Raw genomic sequence first — 17,558 nt, 5'->3', positions numbered from 1 at the left:
TTGATTGTCTGTTAATGAGACACAAGTTTTCTTAATATGCTTTTGTTTTCTTTGAGGAATTATAGATATGAAGCCTTTTTCCACCATAAAGTTATTCAGAACAATAAGATTGTGTTTTCCTCAGTAAGGTGTTCAGCTACACTATGTAGCTAAGATGACAAAAACACTGCCTCCCTCTACTGGCCATCAGAGTTAAGTGTCCCTCCAATTAAGGACCTGAAATGTATTTTGGGCTCTTATCAGTCTGCTGCTGGTCACAACAGGCTCTGTGGAGCTGACCATCTGGCACTGTGGCATATGCCAGCTGGCAGGATACAGCTACCCTCTCAAACTAAATGCAGTTACTAATCATATTATTCACCCTGGGGCTATTTCTGCCCTGCTAGTTTTGGATCATTTCACTCTTTATGTTTTAATACTATTTGTAGCATCTATGACCTGCTGTGCCAAAGCACTACGAAAGAGATACCAGACCCTGGTGAATAATAATAATAATAATAATAATGAACAAAGTAAAAAGAAATACTGGGAAAAAGATTATCATTTTTATTTTCACATCCCATTTATTTAAACTTAATTTTAGCTTTTGTAGTTCACTTTTCAAGGCGCAGTTTGAGATCCAAATGTAAACAAAAGGGTTTACCTCAAAGAACAGAACAGAAAGATTGGACCAGCCATCACGCCCAAATTTGGAAACGCATTCATCAACAAAAACTCTTTTTAGTAGTGTATATGTGAATATTCTTGTGATGTAAAGAACTCTAAAATCAAAATAATCGTAATAATAAAGTCAGAAACTGGATCTTGGCCCAATTTGTCCTGGATATGTCTGTGTGGCTTTTCATAAGAGAAGGATATAGTAGTGCTGCAGTTAAGAGGCTATATGTGAAAATGTAAATCTGTTGGTCTAATCTGTCTGTGCAGAACAAAAGGCCCACAGAGGCAGGCGTCGTCCCCAGTCATTAAGAGGATATGTTAACATGAGATAAAGTGAATGAAGAGTACAACCATGTAGACTATGGGCTTTGCATGGTGACTTTATGCACAACAAAAGCTAATTAGTTAATGCACCATCGAATACAACATCATTTATCTAATTCTCAATATACTAACAGAGATTACTTTGATACACAGTAAATACTGAGTAAAATGAGTAAAGCTCAGTCAGGGTAGTAGTGGTGTGACTAACTCTTCAGGCCAAAAACAAAGATGGCTGTCTGTTTACTTCTTTTCCTTCAATGTGAAAAAGATTTAATGAGCAAACAAGCTGCCACAGAGCAATTGCAAAATTATGCAAAACTAAATTTGATAGTGGAAATCTAATTTAGGCGTGTGGGCAACGAGTTTCATTTACCCAGGGAAACTGCAAAGGTCTGAATAAATCAATTAAAATGATTATCAAATTAAATAATTCCTAATCAGCTGCTAAATGTTACTGACACTGACTCGATACTAAATCTGAAGGATGTATCAATTTTTTCAAGGCAGGTGCAGGGCACTATTAGCACTATTAGGAGGCACACAGTTGTCATAAAAGACCTGGAAAGAGCTGCCAACATAAGTCACCCTCTTCAGGAAGTCCTCTAGCTGCTGCACCGTCATCTCTTGAACCTTGTTATTCTCCCTGTCATTGAGCCCGTGAGCTGCAAACGCAGGAAACTTTGAGCGCTCAGAGTACGGTGCATTGTGGTCAAAATCAATGCAGCAGTATGCTGACCAGAGGTAGGTGGGGATGCCGAGGCGGTTGATGTTGTGGCGGTGGATTGTGTGCCCTGAGCTGGTGACCCCAGTGACCACATAGGCGGTGCCACGGCAGTAGTTGTTGAGCCGCCTGCGGATGGTGTGCTCGTGGTGTTTCCAGGGGCCGATGTTGAACTCTCGGACCTGAGGAACCACATTGGTCAGAGTGTAGGTGGCTGCTTTGTCATCAGGGTGGGCCTGGTGCTCGTCTGGATTCAGCTGACCACGTTCAAAGATTACAGTGTCAGAGTAGTCGTCAAGCACGGCCTGAGCATCCTCAAAACTCTTGTGAACATTTTCAGAAGGGAACGGCTGCATCTCACGTGAGCCAGACACTGTGGAGAGCTGTCAGGATTAACACTGTCATTATTAAAAACAAAATCCTGTTTAGACAGTAAATAGATAATAAGACGTCCCATCCTAAACACTGGAACTCAAGCTTTTTTTAAATCCTGGAAGGGAAAGACAGTAAATCAACAACCATCCCTACCTGTGGCTCATACATCCAAGGCACATCAACCTTCTTGGACCCATCCGAGCGCTTGAAGGTGTACGCAGAATAAACAGGGACGTGGTTGAAGGTGTCATACAAAGTGACAAATCGTGGGTTGCCCTCGTAGAACTGGCAAATCTTTTTAAAAGGCTGCTCCTCAAGCCCTCGAGGTAGTGTGCCCATGTACAGGAACTGTTTACACTCAGGGGAGAGGTTTTCCTGCACTTCTGCTCCTGCCATCACAATAATGAGAAGACTGATGAGCGTTGGATCTGTTCTGTAAACAATCATGATGAAACGTGCAGAATGTCTCCACAGAGTATTAAATCCCTTTGAAACGTCGTTCTACTGTGTAGACTTTGTCTCCTCTGTGCTTCATACCATCTCAGGCACAATATGCAAATTCTTATCTTTTTCCATTTACAGCTAGCCAAACCATTGCCATGTATGAAAAGCCATTAACCAGCACCAGTGGCCATCACAGGCACAGCAAAGTCCAGAGAAGTGTTATGTACAAGTAATTATGGCTGATTAGATCTCTTTTCAGGGTGAAGTTATTTAATACACATGTGCTCTTCAAAAAGGAAGAGCACATGTGTAATTAATAACATTACTCTGTTCCATTTACAGAAAGTGTTCCTGTGAGCCATTCATTAATAACACATGTGATTTCCCTGCAATGACAAGTCAAAATGTCTGCAGTGAAAAAGCCAATATTAAGGCCATTACAGTCATTTAATTTAATAAATATTTGGTTCAAGCCTCATTGCACTGATGTCAGATAAACACAGAGGTTACCGTCTCCCATCTGTGATGTTTAGGAATGTCTGTCAGAGTCTGTCTAGCCTAGAAAAAGGTTAGCAAACATATCCACAGTGGCAACAACTTTCTGGTAGCTGGTATCAAGTTAAGCAATGCTGTCTGGAATATTTCACTTCGTCAATCTGCTGCTAATAAAGATACAGTGGGTGTTTTTAACCCCCAGGAGCTGCTGAGCCTCAAGGGGTATGCATTGATTTAAAGACCAGTGTATATGCAGTTACTGTAATTCTGTCCACTATGCTGTCAATACCAAATATTGTCCATCTTTATATCTTTCAAAGTCTCTCCTGTCACACAGCTTGATGTGTCTGTTGGTCCTTGTTTTGTTACACTGCAGCGCATCCTTCCTGTTGTTTCCCACTGTGATGCTCAGCCTGTAGTTTTCTTCTCAATGAAACAGTTGTATTTACTCTGCCTTTATTACCTTCTCAGTAAGTAAAGCTTTGTGTGTGTGTGTGTGTGTGTGTGTGTGTGTGTGTGTGTGTTCACCACTGTGTTGTCGTGAGAGAAAAGACTGTGGAATGTTTTTGGAAATCTCTGTTTCCATAACAACAGGTTGATGGCAACGTGACCTCTTCCCCTGTGGAAACAAACGCTTCCTGTTTACTATCGGAACATCTTCATTGTTGACACCGTAACCCCATGCTGATCTACAGTATCCATCCATCCATCCAATATTTAGGCTTATAGATAGAACAGAAACATTACGTAAAAAACTTCAGATGACAAAATAAAAGTCAAGATGTCTCTAAAATTCCCTTTATTATCATCTCTGAAGGTGAAGTCGAGGAGATGTAGACTACATCCACATTGCAGAGGTAGATGTTGTATCATTTTGTAAAAACTGAGATTACATTTTATATATTAATACCCTTTATTATAAAATGTAGTGATGTAATGTTATCTCATAAGGGGTACCTCCATGTCTTGGGGGCTAAGTCACCAGCCATGAACTCTGGTTTGAATCTGGCGAGGAGCATTTCCTGTCATCTCTCCACTATATGAAAAATATATTATTTTATGGATTTAATGCTGTAAATGTTCAATGTTTGCTTTGAAATTAAAATATTGAATATCAAGTGAATTTCTTAAATAAATGAAATGAGATCGAAATCAAATTTGGGTTTGCATACGGACGAGGGGCCTCCAAGCACAGCTAACAGCCGACACCTAAACTGACCGTTTAGAGGGAATTTGCTGGTCGTCACTTTGGGATCACAGCATGTCTAGCTGCCACTTCAATCATGAGTAAAAATAGGTGTTATGATTACAATTTAAGTATTAAAAAGGTTTAGGCTGAGGTTGATTAGTCAGACAGTTAATGGCCAGTAAGCTGGTAAGTTGATTTATATTTGAGTCATTGTTCGCATATCAAAACAATTACTCTGATAAGATGATCATATTTTTATGGCCTTACTAGCCATACTACTATTTTTGCGTGTATTTGCAAATTGCAGTATCATATTTGAAAATTAGTGAAAACATCTATGCAGTGTAGAGGAAACAATGTGCAAGTAAAAGAAATACTCCTTTAACCTAAAAATGCCTAAAATGAGTAAAGCTCTGATTGCTATAACTATGACTGATGACACCAAAGACAAATTAAATTTAGGAGGTAAATTAATGATCTTTAATATTTTAGAGGCATGTATAGTAAAATGCACCTTTAAGTCAAATACCAAATTAAAGGAACAGTCACATCCCGCCTAACCCACTTGGATTCTATTGATCTCGTAACTTGTTCAAATAAATACTCCTTCCTACCTTGACTGAAACTGAATGATCTGTGCACTGCTCTTAAAATTGGCAAGACAGAAATGCCTCTGTGTTTACATGATGCAACACATAAGCACAATTGAAACTGTCATTTAATAGATTCCTTTAGTCCTTATGGTAAGCGATAACACAGCTGTGAGTTTGGATCTACTTTCATCTGAAAACTGTCAGTATTGTTCTTTTTTATGTCAGGTATATAGAGAACAATGGTTTAAAGGCCTTTTAAATGTATTCATGAAGGCTGCTTCACATACATTCACTCTTCTATTCTGATACTGCGGTCTGACTATGACCATGTTAGTTGATGTTTGTCCTCTGTGATGGTTGTTACATTTGACCACTGTGTACACCATGTGAGACACAGAACTAAGAGTGTGTTTGCACACATTTGTGTACTGTATGTGCATTCGGATGTGTTTTTGTGTGTGCTTAGAGAATATAAGCAGCCTAGAGGATTGCGGGGATCTGTTTGTGTGTCTCAGGTTTGTGTGCGTTTGTCGGGGGAAGGAGGGTGGTGTTATTGTGTCTCTTGGGAGCTGTGTGTGTTTGTGTTGGGGGGGTGTTTGCAGGTCTCGTAACCCTCTGCTGGGGTGGTCTGGTTTGAGAACAAGAGAAGGGAGGGTGTGTGCATGTGTGCAAATGTGTGTGTGTATAGAGGACATTACTATATATTCAGACTTAAGAGGAAGGCAGACTTTCCACAGTCAGCACAGTGCAGATGTAGAGATTGAGAGAGGAACAGGAGGAGAGTCACAGAGAGAAAGTGAAACAGGAGAAGACAGGATGAGAGGACAGTGGCTGAATTTTGTGCCACAATGATCGTCACACTATTATTAACACCTGGGAAAGGATTTTGTCCAAGCTGATGAAGTAGCCTGAGGTAAGAGTCTGTTGTGAGCTTCCACAGAATTCCTCTCAGCACTAGTCATAACTCATATAGGATAACTCAGATACAATGTTTACATGTACAGTATGAATTCAAAAGATTACCATGTGAAAATAAAAGCAAGAACAGACACAATATATTTCTTCAATAATAATTTGTCAATACCTGGCAAAGGTTCACTATGAAACTGAACCATTCATTAAATGTATTAGGAGCTACTGTATTAGTGCAGTGTGAGAATCTGTTGTCTATTTCTGGGTTTTTGATCCAGAACCTATAAAAGTGTTCTTGGATGTGCACACTCTTGTAGGAATGACACTCTTAAATTTAAATGTTGTCATAAAGGCCTCAGATGGTTGGCAAAAGTGTTTTAATTGCTTTAATGAAATAAAGTCTGTTCAAGTCTTGGATTTTTATTTAATCCTTTATTTAATCAGGGAGTCTGATTGAGAGCAGAATGTCTTCTTCAGGAGACACCTGTGCATAAGAGAACATATACAGTATGAGCATGGACAAAAATACTGAAACTCACAACAAATACACAATTTACATACACTGATGACATTTCGTTGTTGTTTGCGTGCTCTATTTACAACATTCTTGGGCAGATTAGTCGAACATTCCTGGACTAAATTCCTGAAGGAGATGTGTGTAGCTTAACTTTGACTTGCTGTTACAAGCTGTGCATGTGCAGTATTTACAGTATTTGTACCTGTTGCCAAAGTTTAAGAATCTCATCGTGTTTCATTTAATTTTCAGATCAATCAAGTTAACGGACTGAAGAAGAAGTGAAAGTAAACAGGGGACTAATACAATGCTGGAATTTGGGCCCTGAATCTTACATCTAAAACAACTGTACCAGCGCAGGAGTTTGGACTTTGTGCTACAAGACAAGAGACAGACGCACAGATGTCAGACTTCCTCACCTCCCCCTCCCCTTCTCCCCCTCCCCTCTTCCACTGCGACTACAGCGACTGGTCTCCCTCCTTCTCCATCATCCCGTCCGTCTACCTGCTGGCCTTCCTGGTTGGTTGCCTCGGTAACAGCCTCGTGCTGTGGGCCTACCTGGACCGAGCCGAGGGGAGGGGAGTGAGGACCGGAGACAAAACTGGAATTGGAAAGTTCTGTTGCGCTGGCATCAGAACCAATGAGCAGAACATTAATAGCGCTGGTAGATTTCACCACGGGTCATTTCCTCAGAAGAAGAAGGAAAACAGTGGACAAAGACCCTCCTCTCACTCCTCCACCTCCTCCTCTTATCTTCCCTCCATCCCTCGTCCCTCACGCTCCCTGACAGACTCTCTAATAGCCAGTTTAGCATTAGCTGACCTGTGCTTCCTTGTGACTCTCCCTCTGTGGGCGGTCTACACAGCGATGGGCTACCACTGGCCTTTTGGGCAACCCCTCTGCCAAATGAGCAGCTTCCTCACTGCACTCAACATGTATGCCAGCGTGTTCAGCCTGAGCATGCTCAGTGTGGAGCGGTACTGGGTTCTGACTGGACGCCGGCACTCCAGCCACCATGCCCCACAGAAGTGCCCCAGCAGGGCTTTGTGGATACTTGGGGGGGTGTGGGTGCTGGCGGGGGTGCTGGCACTTCCTGGTTTGCTGCTGCGCTCTGTCAGGGAGGTGGAGTTAGACCCTGAATCTGAAGATGATTGGCAGCTAGAGCCAATTCATCCTACTGACTCTGGATCAGTCTTCCTCTCCTGCCAGATGGATTACTCCATGCTGATTGGAGCAGAGCTGGAGGAGACAGATCGAGAGAGGGCGGAGATGTGGTGGGCGGCCGCTTTGAGTCTTAAATCAACTCTAATTGGCTTCCTGCTTCCTCTTGTCGTCTTGCTGGTCTGCTACTGCTCATTGGCCCAGGTCCTCAGCAGACATTTTGGACGGGGCCCTCGTCCTGACCGCAGGCGTCAGCGAAGACTCCTCAGGGTCATTGTCACTTTAGTGATGGCTTTCTTCCTGTGCTGGCTGCCTCTGCATGTTAATAAGACGGTCTCCATGCTGCTGGAGTTTGGTTTTGTCCCATACTCCTGCTCTTTAGATCAGCTTTTACTGGCTGCTCAACCATACGTCACCTGTTTAGCTTATCTCAACTCCTGCCTTAACCCTCTCCTGTACGCTGCCTGTGACCCGTCATTCAGGAAGAGATGCAGAGGAGCTCTTCTCATGTTGTGCAGGAGAGAAGGAGGAAGAGAGGGAAAGGAGGGAAAGAAGGACGAAGGAGAGGAAGAGAAAGAAGAAAGAAGCTCAGCTTCTCCCACAAGAACACAAGAGGAAACAGCAGATAGGACAGAGGAGGGAGAAGAGGAGAGGGTGGGGGAAGGGGGTGTGATGATTGCTGAGGCCTCATGAATCATGGCCCAAAAAGATGACTGCATGAAATGAAAGAAGTTAACTCAATCGTATCTAATTTTATATTGAGGAACCTGGACATTTTGTGGACAATAAAGCAGCATTGTATATGATATGTTTTTCAGAATTTTTTCAGTGTTGTTGGAGACAATAGACTACATTCCAAAGTCAGAAAACTCAGACTCTTGAAGAAACTGTGTCAGATGTCAATATTTTCAAAATAAACATCTTTATCAAATAAACATTCAGTTCATATATTTCCCACAGGAAAGATGCCACCGCTTCCAAAAAAGATTGTTGAGCCCTCATGTCATCTGATCTGTTTTTGTATTTTGTACTAGTAATATACTCTGAGTTGGGTTTTTTTTTTATTTGTGTTGCACTGTTGTTTTTCTATTAAATGAAGGATCATATAAACTACATTTGTCTTTTAATTGTTAAAAAATATAGTACATACATAAATCTGCCCATGGGAAAATTCTGGTTGAAATTAAGAGGAAGATATTCTAATAACTTTTCATTATATTCAACAAGCCATTTAAGTTCAATTCTAAGTTTATTTGTCATTTCAACTGTAAAATGCAAAATAAAAAAATAAAATAATGTTACTTCAGGAGCAGAGTATGACAACATGTCAGACAAAACTTAAAAGCATCATGACAAAAAAATTAAACATCTAAAGTGTAAGGCAAGTGTTCAAATAAGTGTATAAATAAAGTGTATATAGCAAAGTAAAAAGATAAGTATAGATAGTACAAACAATCTTACTGTATGTACAAAGTAGCAATAAAAATGAAACAAGGTGACAAGATTTATATGTGTATGTGTTTATGGTAACTAAGTTAGGGCTGGGTCTTAGGTCTTTTTGCATTTATGGTGAACATTTTTATCCAAACCAAAGCATCTTCTAGCCAGTAAAATCAAAACATATTTCTATGCAGCTAGCTTCTATCTAGCATTTTTTCCAATTATAGATAGCACAACACAATTTTTATTTTATTTCAAAGAACAAATACGTAATATTAGTGACATTCTTACAGTCACATAACTTGCTTTAAGCCCATATTTCAATTTCTAAAGAATATCGGTTTCAAAAGTACCGCACTCCGCCCTGAAGGTGGCGCTAATGCACCATTAAACAGTTTGACTACCTCCATAAAACTCACAGTAGATTTGTTTGCTTTGACCCATGCCCGCACTGTTTACATGCTTTACGCAGAATATACAGGAAGCTTCACGGTATCCATTGATACTGTGCACTTGTCGGCAAAACTTTGGTTACAGCGGCTTACTTATCGGGTTTCTGTCAACTTATTTCCTGCACAGTTTATGTCAGAAACAGTCTGCTACAGGAAGAAACTGCACTGCAGAGACGTGAAGTTACCATATGTGTTGCAATCCACGTAGCTTGACTGGTCTGAGAAATAATGAAGATGGGAACAGCATTGATTTATGATGAGGAGATGACCAAATACAAACTGCTCTGGGTTGAGTAAGTAAATAACGGGGTAACCACACATTTTGGTGCATATAGCTAACCTAACCAAACTAAATCAAATAAGCCTGAATCAATATCGCTTATCAGAATACCACGTGCCTTAAGGCTGGATAATTGTAGCTAGCGTACATTTCGCCATTCCTCTATGCTGATATAGTTAGACTTGTTAGTACAAGTAACCTAACGTGACATTAACGTTACTGTAACCCTAGGTAACGGTAATTTACGTTAACTTTACTGTAAGTGTCTTCGGAAGCCCAAAATGTATTAAGTTGAGGGTTAGCTAAATATTTTAAATTTAAATTTGTAAGTGTTTTCTTCCGATAAGTGATTCCTGTCCTCAAATCGTTTAACGCATTCTCCGGTAGCTAAATTGTTGTAGTGGTAGGAACTGAAGTTGCGGTTTGTTGTAGCTAGCCCGGTCGGTTAGTGAGGAGCACCCGCAGTGTTAGCTCCAAGCTAACAGCTGTGTTTATGTACCTTCTAAATACTGAGTTAATTTCCTTAGCACTCAGTATTTACTCTTTGCTGGCTAGCTCTTGCAGCTGCACAATAACAGCAACAACAACAACAATAACAACAACACAGTATTATAATAGTATACAGTTTATCAGTTAAAAGTGACTTTTATCAATGTCTAAATCAACTGTTTTGTCATTTGTCAATTGTCAGCTGAGGGTACTGCATTGCTTTGTTTATTTTGTGTGTCTCTTGTTTTACTTTTTCATGGTTGTTTTTGGTATTCTCAATTTCCACCACTGTTATGTGAGTTTTAGGCTATATTGCACTGAAAGTGCAAAAATAAAATTACTCTGAAAAGCATAAATTCAGTTGTGCTAAATTTAGATACAAATCAAAACATTCACTAGTTCACAATAGACACAATAGAGTTTTGACCTCAAAATGCAACATTTATTCCAATTCAATTGCAGGAAGAAGATTTTCTTTTTCTCTCTCCAGCCCTGCATGTAAGATCGAGGTACCCGAGCGTCTGACAGTGAGTCATGAAGCTTTGATCAAGAACGGCCTGGCTGATCGTTGCGTCTCCGTACCTGTACGCGAGGCGACAGATGCCGACATTCTGCTGGTTCACAGGTCAGTCTTGATGTAGACCACCTGGTTCAGTTAATGTTTTACCTCTGTATGATGCTGAAATAAATACCCAGAGTCACTCAGCTACATGTACTTTGCTGCTCAACAGTGAGGAGTACTTGGAGGCAGTGAAAAAGACCCCCTATATGACTCTGGAGGACCTGAAGGAGTTCACCCTGAAATATGGTGACGTCTACTTCCACCCAGTTAGTCCTACACGTAATACTCTTACCAGCTGAGTTGCAGCTGTTGTCATTTATCCGTATCTCATTTGTTCTTTCAGTGGTGGTTAGATGGACGATTCAAAGGTTGTGTTGATGAAAATAGGTCAGCTTCACTTCTGGTTAACCATTCCTTCATCTCATTTACTGTCCTAGAACATCTATCACTGTGCCAAGCTGGCAGCAGGGGCCGCACTGCAGCTAGTGGACAGTGTTATGACGGGGAAGGTGAGGAATGGCATGGCTCTGGTCAGGTGAGGCTGCTAACCAGTTAGACACAGCTGTCCTGATATGTACTCTGATACTACAGTGAGTGTGTACGAGTCTCTCTTTTGTGAGGAAGATTGCTTTTGATGTAGTGCTGGAAGGTTTAGTCATGTACAGCTAGCAAACTCCAATTATTCTCAAATTATTTGTTTTCAGTATTTCAGAAATCTGTTAATGAAGACAAAAACATTGGAGTCAGTTATTACGGAAAGTTAAGGAAGTTGTTCTAGAAACAAAACTGAACAATATAACAGGCTAAAAAAGTGAATTTGTTGAGTAAATTCAAGGGCTTGTCCCAACTATTTGACAATCTTGATATAGATTAACCTTCAGAGATAAGTTTGGGATTTGTGGAACTACAAAATACCAAGTGTTTGTTTAGAGCTTCACAAATTGGTTTCTTTTTCTACTTTTTATGTCGTTATAAAGGAAATGCTAAGTGTTTATTTGTAAGTTGTAAGGCACCACTTTGTTCGCTGAATAGGCTAAATGGTTTATCAATTATTGGATAAAGTCATGACATGTATCTAACTTCTCTGTCATCGTTGACAGACCACCAGGACACCATAGTATGCGCAGTGCTGCCAATGGATTCTGTGTGTTCAATAATGTGGCCATAGCAGCTCGATATGCCAAACAAAAATATGGGGTCAAAAGGTAACATGACTTTAGAATATTTTGTTTATTTTGTTAAGACCTACTGTGTTGCTTCTACCACCATATATTTATGATGTATTTTCAGGGTGTTGATAGTTGACTGGGATGTTCATCATGGTCAAGGGGTGCAGTACTGTTTTGAAGATGATCCAAGGTGAGTCTTTCCCCATGGAAGGATCCTCAGTTGTTGTGTGGATGTTGTCTTCTGGCATAATAAATTCTGCAAACTTTTTTTTTCTCCCTCAGTGTGCTCTACTTCTCTTGGCACCGCTATGAACATCAGAAATTCTGGCCTCAACTTAGAGAATCAGACTACGACAGTGTTGGCAAAGAGAACGGGGCAGGATTCAATATAAATGTACCATGGAACAAGGCAAGTAACCACAGAAGTAGTGTTCACTTGAAGCTAAAAATCCTTTTTTTAATTTGCTAGCTAACCTTTTTATTGATCAAAGAATCATTTAATGTATACAATTAGCAAATTATGAAACCAGAAAATGTTACTATATTATTGTGTTCAAGATGTAAAACGTTAAATACATTATTTAATATCAGATTTGGTACTGATTCATTGTCAATCAACTATTGGTTAATTAACTAATCCTTTGATGGCTGTTTGTGTGTACGAACGTGTTTATTTATGTCGTCATATTGTGATATTTCAGGTAGGAATGAAGAACAGCGACTATCTGTCAGTCTTCTGTCACGTCCTTTTACCGGTCGCATATGAGGTAACCCATTTTGGAAAAATGTACATTTTGAGATAGAGATGTGTTGTAGATAATTTATCTGAGCGTGTGATTCTTTGTCACAGTTTTGCCCAGACTTGGTCCTGGTGTGTGCAGGCTTTGACTCAGCCATCGGTGACCCTGAGGTACTGAATATGAATGAGCATGATAAAGCCTTAAATGCAATGTTGCTCTTTTATCTCATGATGTGTCCAGTCTGTTTGCCATTATATGGTAAACTAACTTCAGTCGATGATTAAAACGATTGTGATTGTCTTTTCTTTCAGGGTGAAATGTGTGCCAGCCCAGACATCTTCGCCCACCTTACTCACCTCCTGATGAACCTCGCAGGAGGGAAACTATGTGCTGTGCTTGAGGTCAGGCCACATAATATATACTCAACATCAACGCAAATATATGAAACAATCTCACTAACTTCTTTAAACTTAACACCTGCCCTCCTGGAGACACCATCAGTTCTGCTCTTTTGTCTGCTGTGTACATTGTGCCCATTGGATTATTTTTATGACGTGCGTTAAGAATGACCACAGTGACTGAAAACACAAGTGTCTAATCTGACATGTATTACATGTGCATATTTATGTTACTTTTCAAGTAACAGCGGGCTGTAAAAGGATTTATTGTGTGAATGTTTTCCAGGGAGGATACAACTTGACGTCCCTCCCCCAGTCTGTGTGCCAAACAGTTCAAACTTTGCTTGGAGATCCTGCGCCTCGACCTGCAAACCTCGATGGTCCCTGTGAAAGGTCTGTCTCACCGTCAGTCAAATGTACTGTATGTGTCAAACCTTGTGTGTTTTTATAACTGTAGTGGGTTTATTTTTCGCTTTTCAGTGCGCTTGAGTCCCTTCACTGTGTCCGATCAGCTCATAGGCAGTACTGGTCCTGCCTCAAACATGCAGGTATAACATCCACATTATTCTTTTTGAGCTATTCCTTCAAAGAGAACTCCACCAATTCAGCATTACACTCCTTTAAACATGGTCGGACTCATGATGGACAGTTAAATAACAAATGAAAAAAAGATAAGAAGAAGAGATTTTGTCTTTTATATTCCACACGTTCTTCTTCTTTGTCTAAATCTGGAGCCTACATTACCCATAATGCAACGTAGCAGCTAAAAGTTTGGTCAGAGATTTGGGTGTGTTATGCTAGCAGTGGCTAACGTAGCCCAGAGCTTCTATCGTCAAGCAGAGATGAGGAGCAGGCTACAGAGGTCTGGTAAGCTCACTCACCTCCAGATTTATTTTCATTTTCATTTTCAAACTTGTAGTCCTTAGACCCAAACGACGACAAAAGGCTTCATCCAACTTTTTTTTACTTACGCAGTAGTCCTCCCCAGACCTAGAAACAGACTTTCATGTGTAAAATCGGTGGAGTTCCCCTTGTAATTAACTCTTGTACCAACAAGAGAGATGGCTAGCGGCACTTCATTATTACTTCTGTTTGTATTGTTTTAGAATCCCCTTACTTTTATATTCACTGCCTCGTGAAATATTTCATTACTCCTTTCTCCAGCTGAGCTACCTACCTCTGATATCAGCACAAAGCGCATTAACTTGGCAGAAGAAGAAGAAGAAGAAAGGTTGGAGAAGGGAGAAGAGGAGAAAGTAGAGGAAAAGGTGTGGCCAGAGCCTCCGAAACGAGTCACTCCTCCTATCCAAACTGCTTTAGTCCTCCCTAATGGTGTGGCTTGCCCAGACAGATGTAAACGCTTCAGCTCATCAGAGGATCCCGACCCATTTATAGTCAACAGACTCAGGTATGGAGCTGTGGCAGGTAATGATTAATTTCAGTTAACATTATTCTTCGGAATTGACTTTATTTCTTATTATTAACACGGGAAGAGTTTATCATAGGAGTTTGCTGAATTTAAAAGAATACTTCTAATCATGATTTCATCTTCTACATTATACATAAATGTGTTGTTTTTTTCCACAATAAGGGAGAACTTCCTCAAAGATGCAGATGACAGCGATGCTCTCACGACCCTCTCCAGTCTTATTGCCCTTGTAGAGAAAATGGAGAAGAATGAGGTAAAGTCAGGATATTATCTGTGTCTGGTCTTTTCGAGTGCTGTGATGTGATCTGCTCATTAATACAATGTAATTACCGCCTCTCAGATCTGCAATGCCTTGGCGCTGGTCCGTGATGTCTCCTTGGCGATGATGTGTGTTGTCCAGCATGCTGCAACTGCTCTCAGCAACCGGTATAGCAATGTGGATCTTACCGCCTATGTACAGTGACTGTATGTTTTAATGTTGCTGAGATAGTAAGATTGCCTTATAAAAATGGTTCCACCTTTTAAAGGAGTAGTTCAACATTTTGGATAATGCACTTCCTTGATTACTTGCCAAGGGAGGATAAATACCACTCTCTATTTTATTATCAAGAGTATTGTCTGATTTGATATGTCTTCCTCCTAATGCAGGGTTTTGGTTGTGTGTGTTGGAGACGCAGTGATCCCAAGTCACGGCACAGAGGATGGGTGATTATCATTTGCTCCCTGAATTAGACTTTGTGATGAAACTTGAACAGTATGAACAACATGATGACAGAAGTGTTTCCATCTTTAGGAAAACACTCTTGGTGCAGTTCAGCAACAAGGAGTCAGAGGAACAGAAATGCAAATATTACATTCCTGTGTGTCTGAAGAAGGTACTGTGTATTTCAATAGTGGAAATCACAATTGAGAGGAATTGTTAATTTATATGATCTGTGTGCACGTATTCAGTATTACTGTTTTATTGTCTTTCTATATGATCGTATTATGACACAGTTCTCCTATCAAGATATTGTGGCCAAAAGATAATGTCTAAATAAGTAATATATATATATATATATATATATATATATATATATATATAATTGTTGAATCCTGTCCAGCATGAGATGTTAAATATAATATAGATACATTTTCATTTTAGTTATATTTAGGTTTTTGGCCATTCTTAAAAGAATAGTTTTAATAGATATTTTGTAGATAGACATTTTTGGGAAATACACTTACTTGGTTACTTGCCAAGAGTTAGATGAGAAGATTGATACAACTCTCATGTCTGTACGCTAAATATGAAGCTACATCCAGGAGACGGTTAGCATAGCTTAGCATGAAGACTGGCAAAACGCAGCTTGGGTGCCTGTTCAGAGGTAGCTGCCTACCAACACCTCTAAAGCTAATTTGTTTGGTTTATATAAAAACCAAGGGCACCTTCAGACAGAGCCAGGCTAGCTGTTTCCCCCTGTTTCCAGTCTTTATGCTAAGCTAACTAGCTGCTGGCTATAGCTTCATATTTACTGGACAGATATGTGAGTAGTATCGATCTTTTCATCTTACTCTCAGCAGAAAAGCGTGTGTGTTAAATGACAGATGGGGAAAAACATCCCAAGTGTGCTTCTTTATCCTCCCTCAGTGCTGCAGTGACGTGTCGGGGTTCACACAGGCTGTGTTGGGCCTCCTTCTGCCTCTGGGATACGAATATGACCCTAGTCTGGTTCTGTTGGTCCGGACGCCAGGTAGTGGGCTATGTGACAGTGTGTGGCAACAACTAACGGGCCTGCTGCAGGGCCTGGCTCAAGGACACACACTGGTACTCATGCAGGTAGGAAGGCTGGGGCACGTTCAATAAAAGTACAAGTGTTCATCTTTGGGGAGGTTTAAATGGCAGCGTGTTCTACTTTAGTGGTCAGTAATTTTGTCATTTCAGGAAGGTGAGAAGGGATGTGTTGGCCCCACAGCCTCCTCTCTCCTCGGGGACGCTGCCCCCTCTCTGGGGCAGCTTCATGCTCCTCTACCAGAGGATGTGGAGGCGCTGGAGAGGTTGAGGCACAGACTGCAGACGGACTGGAAGCTACTGCAGACTACAGGTGAGTTCTCAACAGCAGCGTCACATATCAACATTACACGTAATCTCACATCCACAGAGTTTAAAATTAGCTGTACTATGTTAAGTGAACTTTCTGTCTCCTAAAAACAGCATCAGAAACTGGAGGAGGTGATGAGCACTGAGGCTGATCCCGCTCCTTTTTATAAAGAAAGCAGTTCAGAACATTCAGTCAAATGTCTTCATACAATTTTGTACTTTTTGCCAGGTTTTATTGTCCAAACTTTTATCAAACTCATTGTGCCCTAAAATAAACTATTTTTTTATATGCATAATCGAAATGAATCAAAATATGGTGAATCCCATGATTGATTGTCAAATTTATTTGCAGGTCTTTTGATGCATATATTAACACTACAACTCAGTCTATGTTGTTTATCTTTCCTGATGCTGTAAAGAATTTGTTTACATCAAATACAGGTGTGAATTATGATGAAATGAGAAATACATGTTTTCCCTTTGATATGTCTCATTTATTTGTTGTGACCTTATGATGATTACTGTATGTAATTTCGTAATAGTAGTTATTAATATAGTAGGCTTATTTTTGTTAATAATATATCTCCAAATGTTTATACTTGATTACCAAATAGTAAATCTCAAATAACTTTTGTCTTGTTACAAATGTGGCACTGATGATCCATACATGTGTCTGCATCCAACAAGGTTTCAGTATGTTTGCAAAGTTATAATTTAGTGTGGATGTTCATTCTTGACCTTTGTGAATAGTTTATGGTGAAGACAATCTAGTGGCAGAAGGTATCTTAAGTACATTTACTGAACTTACTTTTAACATTAAGGTTTTACACACAAAACATGAGATTAGTTTATGAATTAAGTTGCGCTGTTAAAGAGAAAACTACCCAACAGTAAATCCCTCGACCAACTGCAGCTTCAAAGTACCGCTTACATGTTAATGCATCATTAGTATTGAATCAGATTTATAATATATGACACTGACAGAGACCAGTCTGTATAATGAGTACTTTTACTTTTGATAATATGAGTACATTTTGCTCATAATACTCTGTATTACTGTACTTTTACTTAAGTGAAATTTGAATGCAGGACTTTTACTTGTAATGAAGTATTTTTACAGTGTGCGTTTACTTA

At 40.0% G+C, this 17,558-nt stretch overlaps 3 protein-coding genes across 3 annotated transcripts; 2 read left to right on the top strand and 1 right to left on the bottom strand.

Annotated features, from left to right (window-relative positions):
* Positions 1-1,479: 1,479 nt before the first annotated feature.
* Positions 1,480-2,473, bottom strand: LOC139286304 (endonuclease domain-containing 1 protein-like). Its single transcript, XM_070907047.1, has 2 exons — positions 2,231-2,473; positions 1,480-2,085 (listed from the first exon to the last, which is right to left on the bottom strand). Exons 1-2 carry the CDS (start codon positions 2,471-2,473, stop codon positions 1,480-1,482), a joined length of 849 nt encoding a protein of 282 aa, XP_070763148.1.
* A 4,153-nt stretch (positions 2,474-6,626) lies between these two features.
* Positions 6,627-8,078, top strand: aplnr2 (apelin receptor 2). The gene has a single exon (XM_070907046.1). It carries the CDS (start codon positions 6,627-6,629, stop codon positions 8,076-8,078), a length of 1,452 nt encoding a protein of 483 aa, XP_070763147.1.
* A 1,427-nt stretch (positions 8,079-9,505) lies between these two features.
* Positions 9,506-16,796, top strand: hdac10 (histone deacetylase 10). The gene is made up of 20 exons (XM_070907716.1): positions 9,506-9,570; positions 10,537-10,671; positions 10,778-10,874; positions 11,046-11,143; positions 11,709-11,813; positions 11,899-11,967; positions 12,060-12,186; positions 12,479-12,544; positions 12,628-12,687; positions 12,829-12,918; positions 13,202-13,308; positions 13,396-13,463; positions 14,080-14,323; positions 14,507-14,597; positions 14,685-14,770; positions 14,993-15,049; positions 15,138-15,219; positions 15,975-16,163; positions 16,269-16,428; positions 16,539-16,796. Exons 1-20 carry the CDS (start codon positions 9,506-9,508, stop codon positions 16,568-16,570), a joined length of 2,028 nt encoding a protein of 675 aa, XP_070763817.1. The 3' UTR covers positions 16,571-16,796.
* The last annotated feature ends 762 nt before the right edge of the window (positions 16,797-17,558 follow it).

This window comes from Enoplosus armatus, chromosome 6, assembly GCF_043641665.1.
Source record: "Enoplosus armatus isolate fEnoArm2 chromosome 6, fEnoArm2.hap1, whole genome shotgun sequence".
Lineage (NCBI taxonomy): Eukaryota > Metazoa > Chordata > Actinopteri > Centrarchiformes > Enoplosidae > Enoplosus > Enoplosus armatus.
The sequence above is the reverse complement of the archived record's forward strand: the minus strand, read 5'-3'. Positions and strand labels throughout refer to the sequence as shown.

Excerpts from the sequence above, each read along its gene's own strand:
- LOC139286304 (XM_070907047.1), bottom strand. The coding sequence starts at position 2,473 with ATGGCAGGAGCAGAAGTGCAGGAAAACCTCTCCCCTGAGTGTAAACAG. Across the intron at positions 2,086-2,230 it reads CTTGGATGTATGAGCCACAG|CTCTCCACAGTGTCTGGCTC; the intron begins GTAGGGATGGTT and ends TAATCCTGACAG.
- aplnr2 (XM_070907046.1), top strand. The coding sequence starts at position 6,627 with ATGTCAGACTTCCTCACCTCCCCCTCCCCTTCTCCCCCTCCCCTCTTC.
- hdac10 (XM_070907716.1), top strand. The coding sequence starts at position 9,506 with ATGAAGATGGGAACAGCATTGATTTATGATGAGGAGATGACCAAATAC. Across the intron at positions 9,571-10,536 it reads TACAAACTGCTCTGGGTTGA|CCCTGCATGTAAGATCGAGG; the intron begins GTAAGTAAATAA and ends TTCTCTCTCCAG. Across the intron at positions 12,919-13,201 it reads AACTATGTGCTGTGCTTGAG|GGAGGATACAACTTGACGTC; the intron begins GTCAGGCCACAT and ends AATGTTTTCCAG.